The 27,856-nt window shown below is 44.1% G+C and overlaps 2 protein-coding genes across 5 annotated transcripts in view; one reads left to right on the forward strand and one right to left on the reverse strand.

Moving 5' to 3' along the window:
* Positions 1–13,477, forward strand: part of greb1l (GREB1 like retinoic acid receptor coactivator) — a 55,237-nt gene extending 41,760 nt beyond the window's left edge. For 3 of the 4 annotated variants that reach the window (XM_066719264.1, XM_066719274.1, XM_066719282.1), the window contains 21 exons: positions 361–489; positions 691–825; positions 938–1,138; positions 1,308–1,488; positions 1,660–1,849; positions 2,434–2,567; positions 2,667–3,006; positions 3,210–3,325; positions 4,113–4,357; positions 4,664–5,244; positions 5,393–5,495; positions 5,655–5,807; positions 6,099–6,256; positions 6,380–6,541; positions 6,844–7,048; positions 7,147–7,312; positions 7,608–7,835; positions 8,432–8,573; positions 8,875–9,075; positions 9,561–9,699; positions 10,154–13,477. In XM_066719264.1, the coding sequence (XP_066575361.1) occupies positions 361–489; positions 691–825; positions 938–1,138; positions 1,308–1,488; positions 1,660–1,849; positions 2,434–2,567; positions 2,667–3,006; positions 3,210–3,325; positions 4,113–4,357; positions 4,664–5,244; positions 5,393–5,495; positions 5,655–5,807; positions 6,099–6,256; positions 6,380–6,541; positions 6,844–7,048; positions 7,147–7,312; positions 7,608–7,835; positions 8,432–8,573; positions 8,875–9,075; positions 9,561–9,699; positions 10,154–10,317 (4,073 nt within the window). In that variant the 3' untranslated portion in view covers positions 10,318–13,477. The remainder of the gene's footprint in view (positions 1–360; positions 490–690; positions 826–937; positions 1,139–1,307; positions 1,489–1,659; positions 1,850–2,433; positions 2,568–2,666; positions 3,007–3,209; positions 3,326–4,112; positions 4,358–4,663; positions 5,245–5,392; positions 5,496–5,654; positions 5,808–6,098; positions 6,257–6,379; positions 6,542–6,843; positions 7,049–7,146; positions 7,313–7,607; positions 7,836–8,431; positions 8,574–8,874; positions 9,076–9,560; positions 9,700–10,153) is intronic. The other variant, XM_066719283.1, reaches the window with a different exon arrangement.
* A 927-nt stretch (positions 13,478–14,404) lies between these two features.
* Positions 14,405–27,726, reverse strand: esco1 (establishment of sister chromatid cohesion N-acetyltransferase 1). Its single transcript, XM_066719239.1, has 10 exons — positions 27,361–27,726; positions 24,046–26,410; positions 23,246–23,360; positions 21,469–21,526; positions 20,599–20,728; positions 20,167–20,298; positions 19,923–20,012; positions 19,505–19,648; positions 18,616–18,800; positions 14,405–17,778 (listed from the first exon to the last, which is right to left on the reverse strand). The coding sequence occupies exons 1-10, from the start codon at positions 27,405–27,407 to the stop codon at positions 17,607–17,609; spliced, it is 3,438 nt and encodes a 1,145-aa protein (XP_066575336.1). The 5' UTR covers positions 27,408–27,726; the 3' UTR covers positions 14,405–17,606.
* Between the last annotated feature and the right edge of the window lie 130 nt (positions 27,727–27,856).

Genomic DNA, 27,856 nt, shown 5'->3' on the forward strand with positions numbered 1-27,856 from the left:
TGTAGTCAGATGTAAAGCATTTGAGTAGAGCTCAGTGTATGTGTGTTTTAAAAGCATTCATAGTTCTATCACAACAAAACTGAAAACACATTTGTAGAAATCCTCTGAAAATAAGTATCTATCTCATATTTTAATACAAAAGTGTTAGCGGTGTCCTGACTGGCTGGCAAAACAAACATTTTGACTATTTTAGCCTGGATAATTGTATATTCTCACAGCAAACCATATCTCACTTTCGGGTAGATTAAATATTTAACAGTATGCAAGATGCAACTACTGCTTCCATATTTAAAAGGCTATAAGAACTGTGTGAATGTAAAGGTAGAGTAGCTAAGTCATGTCTGTTTCCTCCTTGTCCAGGCAAGTATCAGTCCAGAGCTCTTGCCGAAAGCATGCTTACAACCAACGAGTTCCTGAAGGAGATCAGCTATGAGCTCATCACTGGCAAAGTCAGTATCCTTGCCTCCCATTTCCGAGCTACTTCTTTAGGTAAGCCACCTTTTATTATATTATTGTTTTTAACTTTCGAAATGAGAGGTGTATCTAGACCAGTTCTGAGTGTGCCGGGAACGGGGACTGGAAATGTGCATGGTTTAGCACTCAGTAACTCGATAGCCTTTTTTAAAAGAGTATTTTTAAAGCAACATGGTGTAATTGTCTGGATGCACCTGTGCCTGCTCTGTACTCTAGGAGATAATTTGGACAAGCAGCTGCTGAGATTCCAGCAGAGAAGAGGAGATCAGGTCACTCTGCCTTTCCAGGGGGATGTCAGTGACTGCGTTCAGTCGCACGAGGCTGCTGGCATGGTGCCGACGCCAGACACGGGTGAGGCCTAGCGCCAATTGTGTGCGCTCTCTCTTCTGTGCTCTCTTCTGCATCTACTCTGATGATCATTTTGAAAGACAATAACGTAAAATGGTCTGTTTCTCTCCCTCAGACTCCTCAGGAAGTGAAGTGTTCCAGATCTACCCCCCACAGTTGAACGTGGCCCGCAGACTGCTGTCCCAGGTGTGCTCCATAGCGGACTCGGGCAGCCAGAGCCTGGACCTCGGACGTTTCTCCAAGGTGGACTTCCTCATTTTGGTTGCACCTTCTGAGGTCTTGGTGCATCAGACAGCACAGCGAATCAGACAATCAGGTGGGTGAAAACAAGGAGGCGCACAGAGAGAGAGGACTGGTTTGTGCTAAAACTGGTTTGTTTTAGATGGTACCTTTTCTTTTATCTGTATATAATCTAGCACATCTAGGGGTAACACAGATAGTGGTATTTGAAGGACTAACCCATATTTATCGCACTTGTACTCTAGGAGTTCTGCTGGATCTGGGTCTGGAGGATACGACTTCCGCCCTCCAGAAATCTGACAGATATGTTGTTCGTTTGGATAACGACGTCCACGCAAAATTTGAGGCATTCATGAGAAAGGTCAAGCAGAATCCATACACCCTGTTTGTCCTCATTCATGACAACTCACACGTGGACCTGACCAGGTGAGGGCGAATGACTTCTGATATTGTGTGGGTGAAGAAGATCTGTGCACTCTGCTGCTGTTGAAAACACTAAGAGGCAACACTTCATCTTGAGAAAGTCGACACAGGGTACTTTTAGCTTTCTTTGCTGCAACGCATCGTGTGTAAGTGTCCTCCTGTCCTTTCCTGCAGCCTTATCTCAGGGTCGGTGTCTCACGGGGAGCTGCAGGGCCTGGCAGACAGGATGATCAACTGCAGGGAGGTCCTGGAGTCGGTCAACCTGCTGGTGCTGCAGGTCAGCTCCTTCCCCTTCACGCTGCAGACACAGCAGTCCCGGATCAGCATCTACAATGAAGTGCACTGGCCAGCCCCCGACAGCCTGGTGAGGACCCCTGCATCTCTCTACTCTCGAAATGTGAACCTTTTTAAATCACCATTAAGTACCTGCCCTCTACATTTCACCTCCCCTTATGGATTCAGTAGGTCTCTTCTGTCTAGATGGAATCCCACCTCCCTCAATAAACCATCATTTTAAACAGGAATTAACAAATATCTGTACCTTCAAATAAGAGTGGATCTCTGTATATCACAAGATGGAATTTTTTTTTTACAGAACAGGATGAGACATAAATTAAAATAATCTTTAAAAAAAAAAAAAAAAAAAGACATACAGGATGGGACAGGTTTGGAAATGATGCCTCTTTTATGGGATGGGATGAACAGGAACCTTTTTACCAGGCCAGATTCGGGGACAGGACTGACATTTAATTCCTGTGTCGTTCTCTGCTGACCATAGCACCTCCCTGACATCAGGAATTGACCCATCCACGTCACACAGTGGTGCATTAAACACTGGAGGAAATAAACCCTCTCAGGTTGATAGAACCCCGAGGAGGCAGAAAGGTATGGAGTCAGTGGGGGTTTGTGTTGGGCAGCTCATGATTACAGTGTGTGCTGTTGTCTCAGGTGGAGTCCAGCTCTGAAGAGCATGTGTACTTCGGTCTGAGAGACTACAGCCAGTCTCTGCAGTGGGGCATGGCCAGTCCCGTCCTGCGCTGCGACGACGCCTTCGAGAAAATGGTCAACGCCCTGCTGGAGAGGTAAATGGGCCTCCCTTCTGATGAGCTGAATGTTGTGCCAGCATTTGCACCTGCATGTTTTTTGCAACCTCCTGTCTCTTGTGCATCCGGGATGGACAGGTACCCTCGTCTGCACAGCATGGTGATCCGCAGCTACCTCCTGATCCAGCAGTACACCGAGGCCATGATGGCGCTGGCGGCTGTCTCCTCCCTGCGGGACCACACAACCCCCGAGACGCTGGGCATTATGGACGACCTCATCAGCGCGCCGGGCAAGGACAAGAGCGGCCGGGGGCACATGCTGCTGATCCGCGTGCCCTCGCTGCAGCTGGCCATGCTGGCGCGTGAGAGGCTAGAGGAGGTGCGCGACAAGCTGGGCCTGCAGTTCCGTTTCGAGGTCATGCTGGGCAGCCCGGCCGCCGAGCTCAGCCTTGCCAAGCACTTCATTGCCAGGCTCAAGGTGAGGACATGGGCCCGGGGCCACCCACGGGGAGGAATCAGAGTCTGGAGTGCACTATTCACATAATATGATTATTTTGGCTGGTTCTCAATCTGCTGAAGTGTCCTACATGTGGAAATGATTTTCAGTGTTTGAGAGAAGCCCGTTGAAGTAGAATGGTTGGCTTTAAACTGGTTTTAAACTGGAAACCCTCTTTCTCCCAGGCATGGAGAGGCTGTGAGAATGAGGACTGGGTTCCCCACACCTATGAGGAGTTGGAGGGGCTGCCGTGTATCGTCATCCTCACTGGGAAGGACCCCCTGGGAGAAACGTTCCCAAGGTACAACGTGCGGCAAGAAAATAATATTTTTTTTCAGAAATCGGGGGAATTACCGTGAAGGGATGAATGTTGTTTGTACACCAGCTGCCAGCTGCCAGTTTTCATGTTTTATTTTTATTTAGAGAACGGATATTTTATTTTGCCTTGGTGATTTTAAATCACATTTAGATTTAAGTTACTCCACATGTGATCTGTACAAATGCACACTGCCTTCTATTTCAACTAAGTGCATAAAGAACCAGGGGTGCGCTTTGATACACCAGCGATTTATACAGGAATATTACTTCTTCATATATTTTCATTTATCACAGAAATCACTCTCATTTCTCAGTTTTCAAACCTTCCCCTGATAAAAGGAAAAACCTATTTATACACAGTCAACCTGCTTGAATGGATGAGTAAATCTTACCATTTATAGTGGTGTTCACATCGAAGATCACAATTGTCACAGGTTAAATGGTACTGATATATTACTGGCATATTTCAGTGACAATTGTGCCTCCAGCAGTTAGGCTGAATCAATATGTGAATAAAGAAAGCGTAGTCATTTCTCAAAGTGTATCTGAGGATCTTTCATGTGGATAATATACACAGGGATTTGGTTGTTTCCTTCCCAAAGATGAGATCTCTTACTGTGCAGGGATGAAGAAAGAGTGCCACCTACTGGTCAGTCCATAACCTCTTCCCTTCCAAGCACAAACACTTGTCAAGCATTGCTGAGATGAGGGCTTCAGTGTGCTATGGCTTGGGACTCTGTTGATTGTGAAGGTGTCTCTTGACTGTGCAGGTCCCTCAAATACTGTGACATGAGGCTGATCGACTCCAGCTACCTGACCCGCACGGCTCTGGAGCAGGAGGTGGGGATGGCGTGCACCTATGTGTCGCGCGGGGCAGTGAAGGAGCCGCTGGGGGCGACCGAGCTGGTGGACCAGGAGCAGGACAAGGCCAACAGCAGTGAAAACGACCCCGACGAGCTGCACATCGACCTGGAGAGACCCCAGAGCAACGGCAGCGCTGTCACGGGCACCTCCGGTCAGTCTGCGGTCAGGGCGTCACACTGCGTTCACAGCACAGCACACTGACGCACAGAGCCATCGACACAAGCACACCAAATAAGAAACTTGGTATATTTTGTAACTCTTTAAATCTTCTTTTGCAAAATACTCTACAGAGATCCCCACACTGTCTGTATTGCCCCCAGAGGTTTTCTCGTTACATGCATTTCACCAATTCATTTCATAAGCAAGAGAGCAGAAAGAATAGCCTAGCAATTTACAGCAGGTGTCTTCCTCCTTGTTGCTTTCTTTGAGCTTCTCCTTTTCTCCTGTATGCCACCAGGCTCTGTCACAGAGAACGGCGTGAGTTCCTCCAGCGCGGCCGACTCCACCCAGAAGCCGTCCACCTCCAGTTTCCAGAAGGTCGGTAGCAGCGGCAGTGGCAGCACGGGGGAGGAGGGCAACTCCCCGCGGGGCGTGAAGCAGGAGTGCGACTCCCAGGGCAGCCACCTGGCGAGCAACAGCACCGCAGCGGCCCAGCCCTCCTCCTCCAGCACGGCTTCCACCTCCTCCTCTTCCTCCTCCTCCTCCTCCTCCCAGCGACCCAGTCAGTCCACCCAAGTGGGCCCAAGCCGGATGACCGCCCAGCCCCGCACCGTCATCCTCTCCAGGGCCGCGTACAACCTCCTGGGGGGGGAAAGGGCTGGCCATCTCCACTCCTCCTCCCTCCTGCCACACGCCGACATGTCCTGGAGCAGCCCCCTGCGCCCGCCCTTCCACAGAGACCTCAGCAGTGCCGAGCAGTCCCTGTATTACCGCGAGTGGACAACGGCCCGGCAGCACCATGCCGACCACAGCAATCAGCCCATTCACAAGGCCACCGGCTTCCACCCCCGCCGCCTGCTGCTCACCGGACCGCCCCAGGCAAGCTTTAATTCATTTTGCATTTCTGATCAATGTAAATGTCTTGTAAAGAAACAATCCCTTGCTTTGACACTAATAACATAAAATATAGGCTGCCGTGAATGTTGCAGTGCACTTAGACTGTGAGGTTGCTGTTTTGCCATTGCAGGTGGGGAAGACCGGAGCCTACCTGCAGTTCCTGCGGATCCTGTTCCGCATGCTGATCCGCCTGCTGGAGGTGGATGTGTACGATGAGCAGGAGCTCGATGTGGGTGAGTGCGGGACGGCTCTGTCCTTCGACGCCAACGCTGCAGCACAGACACCTCCTGCCACCCCCGCCTGCCTGCATTCATTGCAGTGTCACGTGATGTTCAACAGATCCGTCAAAGTCAAGTGTGCTCCTGACACCAGCTTCATGTCATGTTTTTCAGACCTCACAGAAAGCTCAGAGGGGAACCAGCCACTCGGCGACCAGTGGCCAGATATAGAAGTTATCCAAAAGATGCCCTTTAACCTCCTCCCCCGGGATCCCAAGTTCCGTTTCGCCACTCCTGTGTTCACAGAGACGCTGCCGAAGTCTCTAGGTAATAACAAACATAAAACAAATCCAATCTGAGTGCATGTCACTCCAAAAGTAATATTGTATACTGATAATCCATGTATTATATCAATATTATGCCCTGAAAATGTATCATCAAGCATTCTTTTAAAGTCGGGATAGATCATGTATATCATGTATATGTATATATATACACGCCTGCAGTGGGTCTGTTTAATAAAACATCTCTAGCTTTCAAATTGCCAGTTGTGTTTCATAAGTCATGACTGCAAATTGACTTGACTGACTGACACTTCTATTTTGTTTTTGTTTGCAGGTTATAACAAGGAAGTGAAGCGAGAAGTGCCTGCCAAGCGGGAGACTGTGTCAATAATGTTAACCAAATACGCCGCCTACAATACCTTTCACCACTGTGACCAGTGCCACCATTACACAGAGGCCACGCCAGCAACGCAGGTCAGTCAGTTGCTCCAGGTAAAGCAGCCCGTATAGTATCACACGCATGCTTAGTAGTGTCCAGGTTGTTCTTGGTTGCTGTCTGGGCCGAGTGGCTGTGCGTTTCGTAACCCCTGTGCTGTATGGATGCTCTGTTCCCAGCTGTCCGACTGCACCTTCCACACCTTCACCTTCTCCTCCTCCATGCTGGGAGAGGAGGTCCAGCTGCACTTCATCATCCCTAAGTCCAAGGAGCAGTACTTCATCTTCAGCCAGCAAGGCAGCCACCTGGAGAGCATGAGGCTGCCCCTGGTGTCTGATAAGGTGGGTGAAAGTCAAAGACCTCTGCACTCCCATGACAAATTATGGCCAGAATAAAAGGAGAAAACTGAGAATGGAGCATGTTCAATGTAAAAACAAAAAGAAAAGGCTCCACAAAAGGTTAAATGTAAAACATAATGCTATGGAAGGAAACTGTTCTGAGTTACGGAGATGTATGGAAACTTGTTGATCCTTGAGTTTTGATTGTGATCGAGCTCGTTAGGAGGAAAGCAGGTAGAACCTCCCTTAGACAGGTGGATTTGGAAGTGCTCTTTGTGCGAGTGGTTGACAGTGAGTCTTAACAGGACCCAAGCCTGCTGAAGAGCCCCATCTTCACCCCCACAACTGGGCGGCACGAGCACGGCCTGCTCAACATCTTTCATGCCATGGAAGGCGCCGCCCACCTCCACGTCCTTGTGGTGAAGGAATACGAGATGCCGCTGTACCGCAAGTACTGGCCCAACCACATCCTGCTGGTCCTGCCCGCGGTCTTCAACAACGCGGGTGTGGGTGAGTGCCAATCTCCTGCCCGCTCTTCAGCCATTCTTACCCAAGTGTTCATTGGAACCTCATTATATTGGTTTTTGGCCATTTTTCCCTGTTTGCAGGAGCTGCCCGATTTATGATCAAGGAGCTCTCCTACCACAACCTGGAGCTGGAGAGGAGCCGACTGGAAGAGCACGGGGTGAAGAGGCAGGATGTGTGGCCCTTCATAGTCATGATGGACGACTCATGTGTCCTGTGGAACGCACACAACCTCCTGGACAGTAGCAGGTACAGGGCACCCCTCTGACACTGCTCTGCTCTTCAGACACGGGGCTTCTGGCTAGTTATACACTAGGTTCTAGTTAGTTAGTTATTAAAAAAAAAAGGGGGAGCATGCCTATAAAACTTTGAAGAAAAATTGAACTAAATAGAAAAACTAAAACTATTCACTCTGTATCTATTGTGCCATGGAGAGGCCTTTTCATCTTGATGTTTAACATGATGTACCACATGGAACTGGCTGATCAGGGGAGAATCTGGGAGCTGAGATCTGCTCTCATTTGCTTTTACTTTCCTTCCACAGTGAAACAACAGAAGCAACCACCAGCTTCAAGAACCTCTCTCTGAAGGCAGTGCTGCAGCACATGGAGTCCACTCCCAAGATCACCATGTACGCCATGTGTGGAGTGCGGAAATGGAGCAGCCACGTGTCTGCGCGGAGGCCCGACTCTCCATTCTCGCGCTGTCACGTGCATGACTTTGTGATGCTCAATGTTGACCTCACCCAGAACGTCCAGTATGACCTCAACAGGTGAGCACGGCCGAGGGTGGGCAGGTGCTGATCTCTGGGTTTTGGCTGAACGGACAGGGGCAGCTGAAGTGTAGACAGGAATAAACCTACTTTCACTGCATACGTAAGAAGAAGCACAGGCGTTCCAAAACCCTTTGTAAGCTGTAAGTACAAAATTAAAGCAGTAATGGGAAATTAATAACTCATAAAATGACTAATGTACTCCTAGCTTAGTCCACTTTGGGGAAGACCTTAGTAATACTGTAATTTTTAACTTCAAATATCAGGTGTTGTTCAATAAAGATATTTATGGAAAGCAACAGAAATTGTACAAATGAGCGATTGTGCTTGACCATGCATATTTAACAAATAACGTTTGTATTTAAACCTAGATGTATTTGTAAGCCTCCTAAAACGTCCTGCTGATATTCTAGGGGATGTTTTTTAAGCCTCTTGAAAATACTGAGATCTCTGCAGGGAAAGTCAGGGCCACTCAACCATACTTCAATGGTAGTAACGCGAGTAATTAAAACAAAGAGATGAATATGGTCAAGATGATTCTTATCGGGCATAAAGAGCTTTGAACACTCTTTTTTACTGTCTTTACTGTCCTGCAGGTACTTCTCTGAGGACATTGACTTCAACCTTCGGGCGAACAGCAGTGGACTGCTGATCTGTCGCTTCAACAACTTCAGCCTGATGAAGAAGCACATCCCCTTCGGAGGCCACAAGGACTTTGTCATTAAGCCCAAGCTGTTGGTAAGAAAAATGCATTTTTGTCTGTGCATATTGACATGGGAATATATTGTTTTTTTTTATGAAAAGGGTTTTGTGTGAAATGTTTGTGTTTGCTGTACATTTTATTGGTCTATAATTTAATTCTAGATACTTTAGCTTTTATGTCAACTCAATAGGTCCTGAAAACACTGCAAGTTGAATAAGGGCAGGTTTATCATGATTATAATCTTTAGAAGGTAGCTGTTGTAGCAGAATCAACTGCCAGGTTTCTGTTGTAACTGCAGTGCATGTGTGAGGGTGACCTCTGGACACTTCCTTGCAGGTATCGGAGAACCTGATGTCGGTCAGCCCCTCTCAGTACGTGTGCGCTCCCGACAGTGAGCACATGCTCCTGGCAGCTCCAGCACAGTTCCTGCTCGAGAAGTTCCTGCAGCACGGCAGCTACAAGCTCTTCCCCAAGGCCATCTACAACAACAAGAACCCCGTGCTGTCCATCGATAGCTACCTCAACATCGGCCCAGAGGTGAGCGGCCCAGACGCCCACTATCCCAAGTAGCGTGTGCTCGGCAGTTGGGCGAGGGAAAGAGTAACTGGGGAAGCCAGTAGGCTGCCACAGCCTGAGCCATTTTTGAAGGCCTTCATTCCAACTGTGCCTTTTTATAACTGTAAACGTTTGTAAGGTCAAATTATCTAGCTGTAATATTTCACGTGTCTGTTTAATAATAAAAACTGTCTGGTTTATAACTAGTCTTCCAGGAACAAAAAGAAAATATTGAAATTAATGAGTTTGTCTTTCAGGGGACAGGATTTATATGTTTTTAATAGAGAATTAATGTACATTAATACTAAAAATACAGACTATGACTAGTATATCTAATCATTGTGATGTTAACCCCCTCAAGTCTTAAATTAATTGAATTGATAGAGGCAGTTTGGACCTCTAGGGCCCTGCCAGGGAGCTGGAGAGTGTTTGTGGGGACTGTAGCTGTGATGTCACGTGTCTCTCAGGTGTCTGTGTGTTACGTGAGCTCCCGGCCTCACTCCGTCAACCTGAACAGCGACGGGCTGGTGTTCAGCGGGCTGCTGCTCTACCTCTGCGACTCGTTTGTGGTGGCCAACCTGCTGAAGAAGTTCAAGTTCCTGAAAGGTAAAGATCCTTCTATCTGTCATTCCTGTCTCATCTAAGGCTGGCACACAGGGCTCTCATTGTTGAGTAATCCCAAACAACCTATAAAATAATGTATTTAAATAATCTTAGCAATGAGCAAGGTTTATAGCTAATAAGACCATCCATCATTGTAAATAAAATAATGTTGTTTAAATGTAAGTCCATTGGAAACTGAGCCTATTCTTACTATGAATCAGAGGCCAACTTCCTTGTTGCAAAGGCATAACAGAAGCATTATAGATGTTGCCCTGGCATTGGTAAATGGGCTGCCTTTACAGTACAGCTGTCCATGCGCTCATCAGAGAAGACGCATTATTATGTGATGCGTTTGCCCACACCAGGTCAGTGAGGCAGTGTTTGAAGCCTCCCCTGAGCTCAGGTAGGTGAGAGAGGCTTGCCACCCTTCACTGTATCTGTGCTGGTGTGTTCGCAGGGGCTACGCTGTGTGTGATCTGCCAGGACCGCAGCTCTCTGCGCCAGACCATTGTGCGTCTGGAGCTGGAGGACGAGTGGCAGTTCCGCCTGAGGGACGAGTTCCAGACGGCCAACTGCAGCGACGACCGGCCGCTGTACTTCCTCACGGGACGCCACATCTGAAAAAGCCTCGCTCCGTCACGTCCGTCTCCCGCTCGCCATCGTCATTGTAGAAGATAATCATAAGCGGAGAACGTGTTCAGCAAGTGCTGGATTACAATCAGTTCCAAAGAAACCCAAGAAGTGGAGCCCGGGGGCCCTGGAGGCTGAACGCGAGGGTGGAACCCAGACCAGAGCTGGCGTCGACATGGAACGCGCTCTGGAACCCGTCCTCTCGATACAGGACAGCTGCCTCCTCCACAAACCTTAAACTGCACTACTTTCGCACAGAAGATGTCTGTAATCGCTTTCTCATAGCAGGCATGTGGAGACAGACCAATCTCTCCGAGCCTGACTGCGGAAGGTTTATTTCCAAGTGTTGTATTCAGTGATGCCAAAAAAAAAGGACAAATGCTGACAGTATTTACTTGCCCAGCTGCCATAAGCTGGTTTGAATGTTTTCAAAGAGACTCGCATTAAAGGTGTGCGACTCTACAACGATTGTAAACCGAGGCAGATGCCTTTGGTTCTTATACTTACTGTACTTGACATACAGTACATCTCAGGGGTTTAAAAAGAGAGAAATAATAGTTTACTTTTATGATGATGGTCTTGTTCTCCGAATGTGAAGTGTTTCTGTTTTGTATTGTGTAACGTGTATAAATGTCACAGGTCTGAGCAGATGCGGTGCAGGTGCTGGCACACAATCCTTATCGGTCTTTGTCTCCCTCCTCGCCTCGCCCCCCCCAGTGAATGCTCAGTTGCACAGTTCGCCTCCAGAATAGCAGGCCCACAGTAAGGAATGTGAAAAATGTCTGAAGAATTAAAAGCACAATTTCCCGTGTGTTGCTGAAGAGACGGAGGTACTTTTTAATGATCGTGTCAAGCTTTGTCATGTCCAATTGGGTCTTATCTCATAAATAGTGTTGATTCATAGATTAACACTCTGCCCACCAAGCCAAAGAAACCCACTGACTTAGCTGCTGCTGAATATAATCATTGATCAAATGACACCGTGCCTTCACACAACATCCCAAACCTACCTGAGGCTGTCCGGTTAACTCTGGCTTCACAAACATATTATATTGTTCTTGGTCAGGTGTAATGAAGTCAAATGTACTATTTTGCATAGAGGAAATGTAGTAGTCAGCATCTTCATTTCTGTGGGGGAATTTGATGGCTGATATACAGGGTGGAGATGGTAACGATTACAAAAAAAACCAGTGAAAGCGGATATTGCCTCTCGGCTATAGACTGTGATTGACCAATGCAGGACGAGGCCATAAACAATTACCATCCCATTCGAGAGCTGATGTAATGTTGCTGTGAATCGCATCTGAAACATTGGTCAGATGCACAAAGGAAGATCATCGGGATCCTTGCCAAGAACTCGGCACTCCGATGTACACATGGACACGAATGTTGTTTGCTCGAAGCATTTCTGTTTTTGCACGCTCGTTATCTGGAAGTGCTGTCTGCTTGCTAGTTTGTCACGACTCGACTGCCTTGGTCTTCCCTCTCCACTTGCCAGCCTTTTCAGCCCTCGTGTTGGCAATTCACTCCTGAACGTGTGGGGGTTTTCATCAATGCCTGGTACAGTGGGCCTTCACATCCCAGGAACCCTCTCTGTACAGGATTTCAGTGCATTAGCCAGACTTACCATTTAAAAACCTTCATTTTCTTCCACCCATTTTTTTTTTTTTATCCGAAAAGGCCTAGGTTCCCCTTCGCTTTGCGATGTGCCTCATTGCATTGCGCAGTCTCACATTGTGCCTCGCACTCTTAAGGCCTCACCTGTATATACAAACACAAGAAAGGCTACAGACGAGAGGAGGCCATCTTGCTCATTTGGATTTTAGAGTATATATTTTATAAGTGTTGATGGAGTTTTTATTTTTTCCAGTTACATGTAGCTAAATCTACCTGAACTTCCTATGATTCTGTGAAATATAATGTAGGGGTTGTTCTGAGAGAGATCCACAATGGCTGCAATAAAAAGACTATGACTAAGGTTTTTAGCTTTCATCACTAGGACAAAATAACTTGGTTTGATAAATACAGCAAAATATAGGGTTTTATATTGATGCTATTAACTGCACAGGGTAATCCAAAGAAGATGCCTTAAATGGTTTTTTGTTTGTGTATCATTGTGCATTGAATACATGTTTGTTTTAATCTTAATTTAATGTACTGTTGCCAGTACCATACAACAGTAAAAAGACTTAGACCTTTAGTTAGGACACTGACCAATCAGGATAAAGGCACCTGGCACTATTGCATCAATATGAGAAGGAAAAAGCGAATGTTGTAGAGTTAGGACTCATCTTGAAGTGAGAAGCAGTGTTTACAAAGTCTAGCAGAATAATATATTAAACCAACCCTACCACGGATCTGGGATCATATTTTGTAATCGGCAGTCACTTCGACATTGCTTTAATGTATTTCTGTAAATGTGGTCGAGGCACAAAATCTACCTAGATTTATTTACCATTTATGTATACGTCTAGCATTTCCTGTTCAGAAAAAAACTTATTTAAATTGAGACTAATCCTTTTTTCTTTTTTAGGGTTATTTATTGTAAGAGGGTTTTGATAATCGGATAATCATATTTTAGTTTAGATGACCACAAGTAGTATGTTAAGGCTACATTTTATATAGAGAAAAAGCTGTCGCATCACATTTTAAGACGGCTTTGCACAGCACCACTGAATTTTAGTTTCTTCTGTCCTGTAAGTCACTGTCGGTAGGGAACCTTCTAAGGTTAGAATCTAAACCATAAACTTGCACTATACTTCAAGTTGAATCTGGTTGCCAATTTTGAGCATCTTAAACAGGCTTAAGCAAAGCAAATCTCTACATTGAAGCAGTAAAAGTTGGTAAATAAAACCAAAATCAGCCACTACTGAGTGTAAACCATGGATGTGAAGAATTTCTTTCTTGGTTGTAGAAAATTAGTTGTACACATAACTTATGCAATTTGCTTTTTGAAATTTCTAGATGCATTGTTTGAATTGCTGCTTTAAATCAAGATCTTTTTAAGTAACCGCAAACTGGTGGCGTCCTTGTCGCCTGTGTGATCTACCTCATGTTTACCATTTTGTTTTTTGGACCTGTGAATACATGATGTAGCAAATGTGCTTTTTGGTTATATCGATGAATGTATTAAACCTATGTTTAAACACAATCAAGTCTTTGTGTGTTAATTAAACTAAACTTCAGACAGGAAATGCACATTTGTGTTTAACTTTTTGTCCTTCTGTGTTGTGCAACCATAGCTATTTTTAATTAGAATTTGCATACAAGATGTGCATCTGTGAGACTTTCACTGGGATGCAGGGATGGTGCACTGAATTCCTGCCAGTTGCCCAAAATGACTTAATACAGTGAGTTGCTGAGTTCAACAGGAACATGACGTATCCAAATACTGCAGAAAACGTGAATTTACCAATTTCTTTAAAAACTAAACAAACATTTGTGTTGCATTTTGTTGTTCTTGAATGAACACTATTTTAAACTATGCAGTAACGAGGCTAAGCGATTGGAGTCGCATCATGTGGGAGAGCAGGTGGGATTCTACACCCATCATTTATGGGATCCACTAACACAAGCACCACTAAATAACGAGACAGATTTGCAACAATTCCACACAGGGTATAAATAGCCTTCTGTAAGAGCCTGCATGACGCACAAGGCCAAACTACAACACACTGCAGGCACAGGCGGCTGTGTGTTCAGCGTGACATCGGGTGCAGATTACCTCAGGACTTTCCAGTTTAAGCCAGTAGGACTCATTTTATGGTTCTCTCATTTAAAGTTAAGATCGCAGACCATACCATCAGTGTGCTAATTAACTGTTACATAGGAGGGGGACACCTTTCTCAAATATGTATTAATTGGTTGTGAGGGAAGTGTAACGAGGGACCTGAAGAGGAACAGGCAGCATGACCAAGTGGAGGCTTCAGCCGCTTACATTCACTTGGATGTGACTTACATTGTCAAGAGATCGACCTCAATTGGGAAAATCATGTGAAGCAAAGAGGAACTTCAATAAGAAATTGAAACTAGCAATCTCAACACAAGCTTTTATACTCAGGAAAAAAAAAAAATCATGTTTGTTTTTTTACATTTCTTTTTAATGAAATAACACTATTTACATTACAGATAAAATTACAAATTAGTTATTTTAAACTTCATACATATTTTAAAGTTTTTTTAAATTCTGGAACAAATACTGCATACACACAGTTGGGTACGAGAGGAACATCCAGCTCCGAATGAAGTGCGGTTTGGCTTCACGCCGAAAAGAGATTAGTCTCCAAACTGACAAGGCTATTTGATGCCATGCATTTGTGGATGATATTCAGTAACCCTCCCAGGACATACACTGCTGTGCCAAACGCCGAGCTGCCCGGCGGACCACCGCCCGCACTGCGGCCTGCGTTCGCTTCCCACGTCTGTCTGCACAGAGATCTCACTGTTCGCACTCGATCAAAAACACATCAACGTCGGGGCAAACACACTTCCCCCTCAAAAATGTATTTCCAATTGCTGTGTAAAGTTCTGTCCACTCACAAAACCATAATCTTTTATACATAGAGAAATACGTTTTCATTTAAAATATTGTCACAAATTATGAATTGTTACTATTAAATATATCTATCCATAAAAATATTTTTAAATATCAGTCGATACACTCACTATACAGTACAAAGTTTTAACAAAGAATCACATTCTTTAAATAGCAAATGATAAAGGTCTATTGTTGGCATTATAATATTGGTTCAGGGGAAGTTGACAAATACTTTTAGATTTGCGATTTGGAGTCTTAAAACTCAAAGGCTTCTATGATGTACAAGGTGCTATACAGATCCTTGTATAGACTTTTTCTAGGGGAAGAATGGGCTTTATAGAATTTAAATGCAAGAACTTATACTAACCAAATATAAACCCAAACACCAGGCAGCTAGTCTGTGTGAACTCCAGAATTAAGCCTTTACAATCAATGCATGGAGGAACTGACGGGCTGGTCAGGCACAGCTTATTTTCCTGAGAAAATACATTACACAATGTTCTGATATTCAGCTACAATTAGTTGATCAGTTATGAAGCAACTACAGGTTGAAAGGGTATGTTTGGATGAACAACTGTGAATAGGAATACGATCTGACGGTCATCTACCGACACCCACATAATTATATTCTAGCTCTAATATGACCAAATCCTCGGCATCGGTCTGTGCTTCTCTCACAGCGCTGCCCTGCGTGTCTGTGGTGAGCCCAGGCCCAGTGCAGGGTCTTAAAGGCCTTCCCTGTGCTCACCATCCCACACTGGCTCCCGCTCAGCCAGAGCTGGACACTCACTTAGTGGCTTCTGTCAGATCACAGTGGCACTAGCTCTGACACGAGACTACAAAGGGTTAATCCCATACAGCTGCTGCTGAGTGTAGCCGCAGTGCGCTGCACTGTAACGAACAAAGCCAGGCCTGCTGCAGTCTCGTGGTTTTATTTATTGTATTTTTTTAATGAAAAATATTTAACTATGTTGTTTATATAACTGTAAGCAGTTTATTATTATTCTTGAAAACAGGGACTAGATTTTTGAAGTTTAGCCAAGGGGCCAGTTTCTGCACAGGGCAACGTGCTTCCCCCTCCCCACTCTTTTTTTGACAAAGCAGTGTAAATGAGACAATTGCGAGTCCAGAGCTCTCAGACAATAACGGGGCCAGATCTTAGCCCAGTCAGCGGTGTCAGAAATGTTCAACCAATAACAGAACAGCAGTTTTCATCACACAAAGGGAAAAACAAAGACAAACAACAAACAGGTTCAACAAAGCTGCAAGGTTTCAAATATGGAATGAAAATATTGCTCTTCATACAAACATGGACTGTTTTCCCTGCAGTATTTTCTACCAACTATAAATAAAGAGAACTGCATAGACCATAATCAAATCCAAGCCTTCCTCTTGGGATTGACAGACTTCTCCAAGACCTTTACAAGGTCTCTGCGTTGGGAAGGAGAGTTCAGCTCTGGCTTGGGGGAATGAATTGCAAGGGCCCATGAGGCCGGTCAGTACAAGCTCAGTTTGGTCTTTAGATCCTAATGGGTGAAACACACAGTAAGTCAATATACCAGACAAACGTCCTATATTACTTTCATCTGCCAGTTAAAACTTTGCATCTCACTGAGATACTAATCATGAAATAAGCTAAACTCTTCTCAATTCCAACACAATTTTCCAGAAGTCTCTTCTGGAGTAAAACAAACAAAAAACAAAACAAAACACAATCACCAACCCAAATCACCACAGATAAGACCCTCCAAGGGCACATATAATTGGGTTCAGCTTAACAAGAAGCATTTAATTCTCTTCTGATCTAGGGGAAGCTTACATGAGCACCCTGTGCCCTGTGAACCACTGCTTCCACCATCATGTGGAAAAACAGAAAACAATGGGATTTGTGGCTGTCTGCCTCTCTATAAGCCTGAAAAGTGCCTTAAAAACAGTGAAAAGTGCACTAACAGCACCGCCTGCCAAAAAAATAGAAAACCCAGGGGTTTTAGTCGGCCTATTAACCATCACAGCCAAGCACTACTGAAGACGGCACTGTTGTTCTCGTCTTTGCGACAGAAAGAACAACCCAAACGCACGCTCTCACTTTCTTGGACAGGCATTTTTCAGCAATACAATGTTGAACTTCATCCATCCACTTTTATGGGACAGATGTTTCAAACACAAGGATTATGCCGCTCTGCCTCATTTACTCGAGCTAGACAAGCCCGGAGGGGCCTTCAAATAAGGTTTTATAAAAATCAAAAACCTAGCACAGTTAAAGCTTTTGGGATTGGTCTGACTTTTCAGTGTCAAAAGTACCATGCATGTAAACATTTTTGTAATTGTTAAATTCAATAAAATACATTATCTTCTCTTAAAAATACACATTAACAAAATAGGCTTTTGTCCCAAAATACTGAAGAGCTATGAGAAGAAAAGGAAAACTTAAAAAAATGTTGACTCCGTTATTTTAAAACAACCACCTGGCTGTTTCCTAGACCTGAGTTTTTGAAAATGTATCCCTCTCTCACACTTTACCAAGACAAGTGTGGTTTCAACAGCTTTAAATGTTGTTAAGCAAAGCTCAATTCTATTGTTTCTGTAAAACAATAAAATAACAGAAAATATCATCTCCTAATGACTCAACTAAACAACGCCCTTCTAAGTTCTTCCTGGTGGCCATTTGCAAATAACCGGTTTTGAACCATTAGAAAATATTCCAGTGATGTCAATGCACTGATACTGGCATGCTCAAAAGACCCTAATCGTCAACGGTAGCTTTGGGCTGCGGAGAGCGACTCCCACTGACGAAGTTGTAGACCAGGAACTGGGAAGTCCCGAAGTAATGTGTGGCGAAGAGCTTCCCGTCAGGCGTGGGGTCGGAGAACGCAATTTCCTCTTTGCTTAAGTAAGACCCGTAGATAAAGGTGCTCCTGTGTGGAGAAAAAACACAAAAGATGAAGAACCCAAACAACCATTTTACATCAACAATCTTCTAGCTTATGAATGTCAATTTGCCCGCTGAAAAGAAAAATGTTTTCTTTGATAATAGCTCTCATTTCGTTCCCCACTGTGAGTTCAGGGTATTTTCTGCCTGGATTCCTACTAGCCAAGTGAACTAATGAAGCACAGCTAAACAGGAGGAAACAAGGAGAGGCACGACTGTTGGAATGGGTTCTACAGATTGAGCTTCAGTAAAGGGTCATTTAGTTTCTCTCCACAATACCAGAGATGTTCTTCAGATCTCTTCCTGTTTTGATGGACTACCTCCATGCTGACTAATCTTTGAGGTGCCCATGTTCTGAAAGGCAGTACTGTCACCCTGCGCACCACATCTCTCCTCAGCCACTCAAGTGCAGAAATATGTCCCTCACTGTTTGTTTTATGGAAAATATCAGTGGTTACCCTGTGATCGTCATTTATTTTAGCTCAAGAAGAAAGACTGAGACTGCATTTATCTATGCTGACATTGAGGAAACAAGGGGAACATAAATAAGCCTAAATTCACAGAGCAGTTCAAAGCACAATGCTGCTGCCGGTGTGGTGCACGGTCTCCGACATCAACACGAGTAAGAAAGGACAAGTGCAGTTGGTTGGATGAAATAATCAAATAGAAGCAAGGCAAGCAAATGGCAAAACTTAAATGAACATGTCTTGACATAAAACAACATTTAAATCCATGTTTATTCCATTTTATTGTCTAAATGCATGTTGGAGGTGGCACTCGCAGTTTTCCTTCTGCAACGAGAGCTCTGCTGAAGCCCACCCACCTCAAGCAGTCGATCATCCTGGAGGCAATGCCCTTCCGCCTCATCATGCTGAACACCCAGATGCGGCTGATGCCACACAGTGCGGGCTCGGGGGTGGTGGAGCAGCACCAGGCCCTCTGCCGCTCGAACATCAGCTTCTCCCGCTCCGAGCCCTCGGGCCCCTGCTCCTCGATCACCCTGAAGCCCTGCAGGAAGAAAGAGCATCAGACCCGGCCACCTCTCACACTGCGCTTCAACACCGCGCCACCCAGCGGCCGTGCTCTCGTCAGAACCACCGACACGTGGCACAACAAGCAGCAGCACCAGGCCCAGACCAATCCTTTCATCTCATGTACTGTTTTTATTAACTATTTTAACTTCAGATGTAATAGTTTTCATGTTGTTAAAAAAGAGCTTACACCATAATAAATTACACAAAAAACAGAGCAGGAGCTTGAAAAATCGCCTTCAACCCGCCATTAAAAACCCAACACTCAACAAAATGCCCATCAGCCCCGTCACCAAATCAAAGCCCAAGCTGTTTCTCATGTAAAACTTCTGAAATGCGGTGCTAATCTGCTGCTGGCAACTAGTCAAGTGGAAATGCTGAATCGCTCACATTTTCCAGGTCACTGGAATGGAATTACTGCACTGTGACTATTTCCTCTAACGCAGTGGAGTTTTTTTTTTTACATTTTTTATTATAATTGCTTCAAGAGCACACAATCAGAAAAATTAAAATATATGTGAAACAGAATCAAATTACTTGGCATGAGCACATAAGAAGCTCTGCAGTTGGAAAGGTTAGGGAGTAGGTTATAATCTCCATCTTACCTAACAAACTCAATCTCTCAGTCTTGAATGCCCTGGATAAGGGCGTCTGCTAAAAAATAAAAAACAACATACTGACCTCCTGGATGTGCTCCGCTATAAGGCACCCAGTGACCTTCTTGTCATTGGAGATGAACAGGAAGGTCTTGGTCTGGGAGGGACACCGGGTATCAACCTGCTGGAAGCCCAGGTCATTGTCCACCATCTCCCGGATCTCTTCCACCTGCGGGCGAACAGGGAAGCTCTGAGCTATTGACACGCGCCAGCTGTTCCCAAGCATCGGCAGCACTCTCTGAGGTTCTCAAACAGAGCAATCTCGAGGGGAGTGTGTTGATGTTTTGGGTCTTCAACATTTCATTGCAAAATACCAGTCTGACGATGAGCCTCATTCTCTAGCAGACAACTCTTTGTTAGCCTGTATGGAAACGTGTAGTGAAGATATTTTCCTAGGATTTGTTTTCAGAGGAAAATGAGTCATTGTTTGAGGGAAAACATACCTTTTTCAGGGCATACTTTGGGTCATCTGGAAGAACCAGAATTATTTTACCATCTGGATACTCTCCCAAAATTCTCTCTTTTTTCCACCCCTAGGGGAAAAAAGAAAAGAAAAAGATTTAGGAATGCAAATAGCTATTACCATAGTTATTCAGCTCAGTTCTGTTTAGCCTGAATAGTAAAGTGTGTGTGTGTGCGCGTGTGTGTGTGGTAAAGTGTGAAAGTTGCTAGGAAGCCCATCCTCACCACATATCTCACGGCACTGATGAACTGGTTGTGGAACAGCAGGTGCTGGGACTCATCCTCCGGGTTGGCTGCCGAGTACAACATTCCACACACTGCACACGTGACGGCCCCAAAGCGCTTCTGCCCGGCGTCCTGAACACACAAACACAAGCGGGCCTCAGCCACACACTCACAACATCACGGTCAGCCCAAGCCACGTCGTGCACCCAATTTAGACAATCAATGACAGAATATTCATGTACACCATGATGGGGGGGAAAACAACATTGCACCAACTTTTTCCTTTTGCAAAACCTTCAGTGTTCTGGAAGACTGGGTGGGCTTCAGCAGAGCTCTCATTGTAAAATACTTCATATATTAAAAAAAACTAAAGACCAATAACTTTCATATTCAGCTGAGTAAGACCAGCTCCAATGTTATAGTTTTACTTACTATTACAGTTTGCTGAGTACCATCCTTCTCTGCTTCCTTTAACTTCTTAATTTCTTTGTGCAACCTGGCATCAGACAGTGGGCTTTCACTTCTTATTCCAGACGACTGGCTGGACAGCAATGCCTTGCAGCTAGATCACAAAGAAACACATATCTCCATCATTCTGGTGTAAAAATACATAGCCAGCATGCTTAATTAGCTGTGGAAAGCCAACATAAAACAGTAAATAGACTATCAATATAGAGAAAATAAGCTACAGATCAGTCATTTCACTCTGCAGTGCAAAGATGTAGTCCTTAAAGTGGCTGAATTTGATTTGAAAAATACAGTAATTGAAAATAGTAATTCTGAGATATTATTTACACAGTTATGGCTAACATATACTAAACTTAATATAATTATAATATTTCATATTTGTTTAGTTAGCATGGTGCTGCTGGGGTAGAGGACAATTTGCAAGAAAGGGAAGTTTAATTCCATGCCAGTTACGGAGTAGCTGATTTTGTTAATATATTTTGTGGTAAACACAAAAGAGGTGTAGAAAGTCAGTAACTAGATACAAATTTGATTAAAACTTGAAATTAGCTTTAGAATGACTCTTTTATTGAGTGAAATTTGTCTGCAATGTTTTAATGCAAGAGGGAGCTATTTATACTGTAATCAGGCACAACCCTTGGCAAGTAATTATAGAAGAAAAATGTTCTATCTTTGCAAAAAAAGACAAATTAATGTTGCATGTTGTACTACAGCAACCCAATAATTAAAAATGAAAACAATGTGAAAATCAGAAAATGAAAGGTATGTATGTATGTATGTTTTGCTCTAATTTGTGAAGATTTTCCATTTTGAACACACAGTCTGAAGACCTACGTTTCAGAGGAAGTCACATTGGCGAGGTCGGTCTTGGCTGGAAGCTTGTGTTCTGCCACTGCAAGCAAAAGATCAAATATAGATGTGAAAAAGATTAAATCACCTCACGGCAGACTCTTACCCAGCTGGTAAAAGACACCCCTTCTTCCCAAGAAGAAAAGTGCATTTCAATGCCTGTACACAACGATATCAAAACCCATTAAAACAGTGAAAAACACAGCAATGGAATCTCTAGCAACAGAAAACATGCATTTATGCATTTAAAATATGAATCCGAGTAATTTTAAGTTGAATTAATGATTTCAAGACAGATTAATTGTACCTACTGACCCATCTCTTATACAAAGAAATGGAGTATGAAGTCATCAATATAACTGCGGATGCCACTGACAATTCAGAGTGGAGAGTGGAGAAAAAAAAAAATGAAAATTGCTATAGAGGATATTACATTTGATATGCATGCAATAATTCCCATTAAAAGAGCTGTCTTCGAAAATCCAATCAAGAGGCATATTTAAAAAGTATACCTATTGAGAAAGGCACAGATATGCAGAGTTTTTAACCAATTGGAATGAACAAAACCTAAACTAAAAATGCTTTTCAAGTGTCACCTGCAGCTTCTCTCAGTTGCCTAAATCACAACAGAAGCGCTATTTTAAACACGAGGCCAGAGCTCCAGTTTAGGTGCACAATTTTGTTAACCTTTATTCCCACTGAGAAATAAACGGAATCTATTTTAAGTCGTTTCATTTGGAAGCAAAGGCACCAGCTTCCCCCAGTGCAGAAACAGCTCACAAGTTGGCAGCAGATATATTATGGACTGCACCACTGGTAATTACAGATATTTAACTGCTTTGAACCCTTTAATAAGTTATACGATTAAAATGTAAACTACTTGGCTGACTTGGAAACTTTTGATTAGCAAGACCTGGAATTGCTACAGTGTTCTGTACTGCTGAAGGTTGATCGTTAGATTGCATTTTTTCCATTATGCATCTTTCCCTTGCACTGCTGCTAGTTCAAGTCAAATACTACAGTCAACTTCTTTAAAACATCAACACAAATTGATGACTTTCAGAAGCCAAAGTCAAAGTTTAACCTAAAACCACAGAAAAGCCCACTTAAACCCTGCTTGTTAACAAAGATTGAATGCTGATAAATGGCGTCGCTTCCAAGTATTGGAGTAGGCTACAACCCACAGCAAGGTTATTGCTTAAAGCTACCTTAAATACAACTTCAAACACCAGTGCTAAACATTGTTCAATGAAACTTTGAAAAAATCTCAATATCAAGGAGCCTTGGTGCAGAGCACCTATTGAAGGAAGTCTATACCAATCGATTTTAAATGCTATTTTAAGGCAAGTCAATCTACCAACATCTGTCTAAAGTGAATCATTTACAGATACACACCATATTTGTTTGTCTCAAGCAACACCAGAGAAGGCAAGGTAAACACAGAGGAGCAGCTGCACTTTCAACACGGTTTCTCTCTTTTCTTTTTGTCCTACCAACATCATGTTTGTTTTATAAAGTGATAAAATGAATTTCCAAGAATTACCATTATTCTCAAGTCCTAGAGAAAAGCGAGCGTGCTCATACACTGTGGTCGAGTTGCACCTGTCTACGACCGAGGGCCACCTGCCTGCTGATAGAATTAATGTCAAAGGTCAGCTGAGGAGTCAAACGCAGGGAAACAGCAGAGCCGAGGGGCACACATGGTGGGGATTAATGCACTAACTGTCAACTTCACAAGACAGCTTTAAAAACAGTACTTTACCATCAGAATCATGGCCGTCTTGCAGCTTGTCTTGCACCACTGGAGGGAGTCCCCTGCTGTGAGGGGAGGCAGCTGGTCTGGAATCCACCGAGAGCACAGAGCCCTGTGATGCAGCCTGTTATTAAAAATATATACATTATAAATTCACACTCGATGTTACACGAAGCTCAATCATGCAAGGACTACATCTTCCAATCATAAATGAGAGTAGGTGTGAGAGAGTGCTCAATATCATAATTACTCTCCTTGGCCAGTAGAAACCGGATAACTTTTTCACTTAAAAGAAAATCTTGGAGAATGAGCAGACATTTCAGGGATTTTAACAGGGGCTTTGACATGCATATCTTTATGGCGAATGTTCACAAACATACATCGTGTATTTCTTCTACCTTTCTAACCACACCATGATCAACAAGAAATATAACTCTGCCTTTACAAATGTAGGGAAGACAGGCCTGATAAGAAAGAAGTGGCTCTTGGGTAATGGATAATTTAGAAATAGATGCTGACATAGTTTTTCAGTTAATCTAAATATTTGTATTTCTCTCTAAATACGTTACTCTTTCCTATGCATTTAGCATTTTAATTTTCCATGACTATGTAGGCTGTTTCCTAACCTGCTTATATCAGGTTGTCATGAAAATAAAGTGACGCACATGTAGGTGTTGATAAAATTCATAAATAAAAATAGACATTTCACAGAAGAGAAAAAAAGATGGCTGATGTTCAGTCACTTCTTCCATTTACCCCAAACTTCGTTACGCTCTTCTGAGAATAATATAACAATGTAATACTCTTACCTCTTTTTTTAAACTTGCCACACTAAGTGCTGTGTCTGCGATTTTTCCAGGTGCTGTTTTAGGCTCCTCTTCCATTCCATCAAGTTCAAAGTCATCCGCTGAATATTTAACTCGTGGTTTGTAAATTTTGTACTCCACCAACTTAACGCTGCTGCCCACTCCACCGTTAGACAGTGGCACTGTGACAGCGGGCTGTGGCTTGTTTTCCGTTTGTGCCTCCTTCGGCGTGGTGGCAGTGGCAGGCAGAGAGAGGGCGGGCGGAGTGGGCAGCACACTTGCCTTTGGTACAGGCTCACTGCTCAGGACGGTCCTCTGCGCGGCTTGCTCCGTTTTCAGCTGCTTCACTCGAGTCCAGCTCAGATGCTCCCGCTGAATTTCAGTCTGCCGCAGTCTCTGGAACCGGGAAGGCTTCTTTCTCTCGTTGCTTTTCAAAGGCACTGCGATTTGGCTCAAGAAGAAGCGCCTCTTCGGTTCCTCCTGCGGAGTATTAGCCGGGGGCACAGATGGACAGGCTGCCTCCAAGACCGGACTGTCACCAACAGCCTCGGACTCCTCCTTGGGCTCTACCCCCGCGGTCTCTAGCTTGCTTTGCTCCGACACGGCGCCTTCCTCCTCTTTCTTCACCTCCACTGTGTCCGAGGCAATATCGTCAGCTATCTCCTCACACAAAGCCAGTAAATTCAACTGCCTGGCAGCCCTCTTCGATGCCGCAGCCTTCTCCTCGGCGAGTGCTGCAAGCCGTGCCTTCGTCTTAGCTTGAGGGTTCATTTCCTGCCTTTTTGGAGGAGCTTGTTTGGCTTTGGTTTTCTTTGAGATCTGTTTCCCTATATTAGGCAGCCCAGCTTTACTCAAGGAATCTTCCTGAGACTGTACAGGCAAGGAGCCTTTATCTGCCTGCCCCTCATCATTCAGCTGATCTGAAGAACAAGAGTCTCTCTCAGCTGCTCCTTGCAACACTTTTGTTTTAAGGCAACTCTTATTTTCGACCACCTGTAACACAGATGAGTCTGTATTCTTTCCAGGAACTGAAATATTCTGTTTCTTATCATCACTGTTCGTGTCTGTAGTATCAGAGCCCACAGCCGCTTCAGTTGCTAGCGTCTTGGAGCTCGTTTTACCTTCATGGCTTGCAGTTTCACTGGATTCATCTGCATCCATTTTAAGCTTCTCTAAAATATTTGGATCAGTGCAACATCTGTTCAGGCCCTGTGCGTCTGCTATACATGCATCACCTTTCGCAGTAGATGAGGTCTTGTATAGATTTGATTCCTTAATAACTTTCAGAAGTGCCACCAACGGAGGGGAGGCCTTTTTCAGACCGGTCCGTTTGGTTTCCCTGCTCATATTCTTTTTCCCTTTCGTGCCAGGTGATGTTTCCTTAGACACATCCACAGTTGCTTTGCAGTTTTGTCTCGGAGCATTCTTCCCATCTTGAGTTTTACTTAGGCTTTGCTTTGTGGAGAGCGCAACCTTCTTGAAGGCCACCTTGCCATCCTCTTCTGAGACTTTAGAGCCCGGGGAATTCTGAAGTCCTTTGCCTTTGTTGTCATTTTTTCTAGAAATCCGCCGTTTTGCATTTTCCTTAGGCACAGAACAATCTTTCTTCTTCTTCTTCAGATCAATGGGAGAACCTGTGTCCAATCGGTTTCTTTTCTGTGCTGGTCCCCGGTCAGACGAAGCCGCTTTTCCCTCTCGATTGCGCAGAGTCCTTACAGGCGTATCCTCGACGCTCAGTCTCAAAGATTCCCTTTTATTACCTTCCGGTCTTGGGGGGGCATCTGCTTTTTTTGTCATTCCTTCCGACTTTACTTCCTTTTTGCCAGAGGACTTGCTGGACTTCCTGGAGGCCTTTCTCCCCGACACCTGATTCCGGCCTCTTAATCTAGATGCCGAAGCCTTGCCTTTTGACTTCTTGAGCAGAATGTCTCGTGCTCTTCTTAAAGAGCTGTTTGCACTTTGCACTGGCCGCGACTGGCACGCTCTCTGCAAAGACCTGCTCGATGATGACTTTACACCTGCAGAGTTCTTTTTCTTCTGAGCGTCAGATTTAGGGTTCGTTTTCATCCTAGTCCTCGAACTTTTCCCTTCCTCACCCGTCTCTTCCGTAGGTTTTAGCTCGTTCTCTGCAGCAGATTGCTGGTTAATCTTAACCCTAGAGGACTGTCGTACAGGCTTCCTGCTACTAAGTGCTGTCGCGAGTTTCTTTGTATCTTTCTGCAAAGCGGGTGGCTTTTTCTTGGCACGAGGACAGACAAGAGTTCTTAGCGGATTTCTCTTGGGCTGTGTAGCCACTGCCTTCTGCTCTACTTTTCTCTTCTTGGCCTGAGACTCCAGTGAAGCTGATGTTCTTTTCTGAGTTGGCATCCTGTAAAGGGAAAGACAGAAAAGTGATATCACATCGGTAATGGGTTATTAAGAAGGAGTAATATGGAACATCATACACTAATTCATTTTTTTTTTAAAGGTAACATTTAATTCGAAATAAGCATTTAGTAAATTAGTCAATCTCAATAATAAAGAGAGGATATGGATTTTAAAGGATTTTGACATCAGTAAACTATATACAAAATACAATCTGTTCATTCCATCTGTTTACAGGTTACAGATCTAGCAATGCAGACTCAATTTCAATGTATAGAAGAGTAAAATAAAGTAAAGTCACCCAACATCTAAAATCTATAACAATCATCCATTAAAAATCAGTGTTAAAATACATTCCACAGTAGGTTTTAAGAAAATCAAGGTTCTGGATAAATTTAAAAAAAGAGAAAAAAGAAAAAAAGCGCATCCACACCATTGTATTAACAGTGATGCAAAATGGATACAAAATAGTGTATATATGTAATCTAAAAAAAATAATTCAATCTTGGCCTAGTCATTTACACCGTTTGCACACATGATGTCAAGAAACACAAAATAAACTTTTACAAATCTGTCTGTAGTACTTCAATCCCAGACCGGACACTTTTGATAGAAATAAGATCTCAAACATACAATGGCAAATACGTCGATGAAAATGTCCAGCTCAACTGCAACAGTCCTAAAAATTAAATGTATTTATTTTAAAGAAAAGAAAAAACACCCATCGTGCCCAGGGTCGAGGTGGCACCAGTGCAGACGACATTTTCATCCACAAGCAATATAAAACCAATACACGCATGTGCTTTTCCAGATATACATGTGTCCAGCTCTGACAACACTTGAAACAACCTGCACAGCCTAAACGTGCCACCATCAGAGTGGAAAAACAACATGGACATAAACATTAAGCTAAACAGGCAGTTTCCGTCTGTATGTGTTTGATACTGTACGGACCTTTTCAGTTGTCTCTGCGGGACCTTCAGGAAACATCCAGTGTCCATGAGCTCAACTCGGGCACAGACACTGAAGTGGACCGCGCTGTGGACGGTGCATTATTTGGACCCGGTCCTGCACGTCAGCGACGGACGCAGGAAGACCAGCCAGCTGACGAAGAGGAGGAGGAGGAAAAACACGGCTAACTCGATTATCTCCAAAAACACCCAGAATGAGATCCAAAACAGCGATTTATATTCCCACCGTGGTTGTGCACACACTGGCGGTGTTAATAGCGATGACTGCGCTCACTTTCCTCTCTGTTTCTCGGTCGCAGCTGTTTCTTCGGCGCACTGAAAGTTTTGCATTACTTCCGGATCCCGCAGCCCGCAGCCCGGAAGTCGAGGGGCGGGGCTTGTCTGCTGTCTTGTTGTGGTTTTAAGGGAAATGAAGGCCGACACTCCGAAACCGAGCATGAGAGCATTTCTTTCTTAAATATTACTGAATACAAACAAGC

Source organism: Amia ocellicauda, chromosome 2 (genome assembly GCF_036373705.1).
Source record: "Amia ocellicauda isolate fAmiCal2 chromosome 2, fAmiCal2.hap1, whole genome shotgun sequence".
Taxonomy (NCBI): domain Eukaryota; kingdom Metazoa; phylum Chordata; class Actinopteri; order Amiiformes; family Amiidae; genus Amia; species Amia ocellicauda.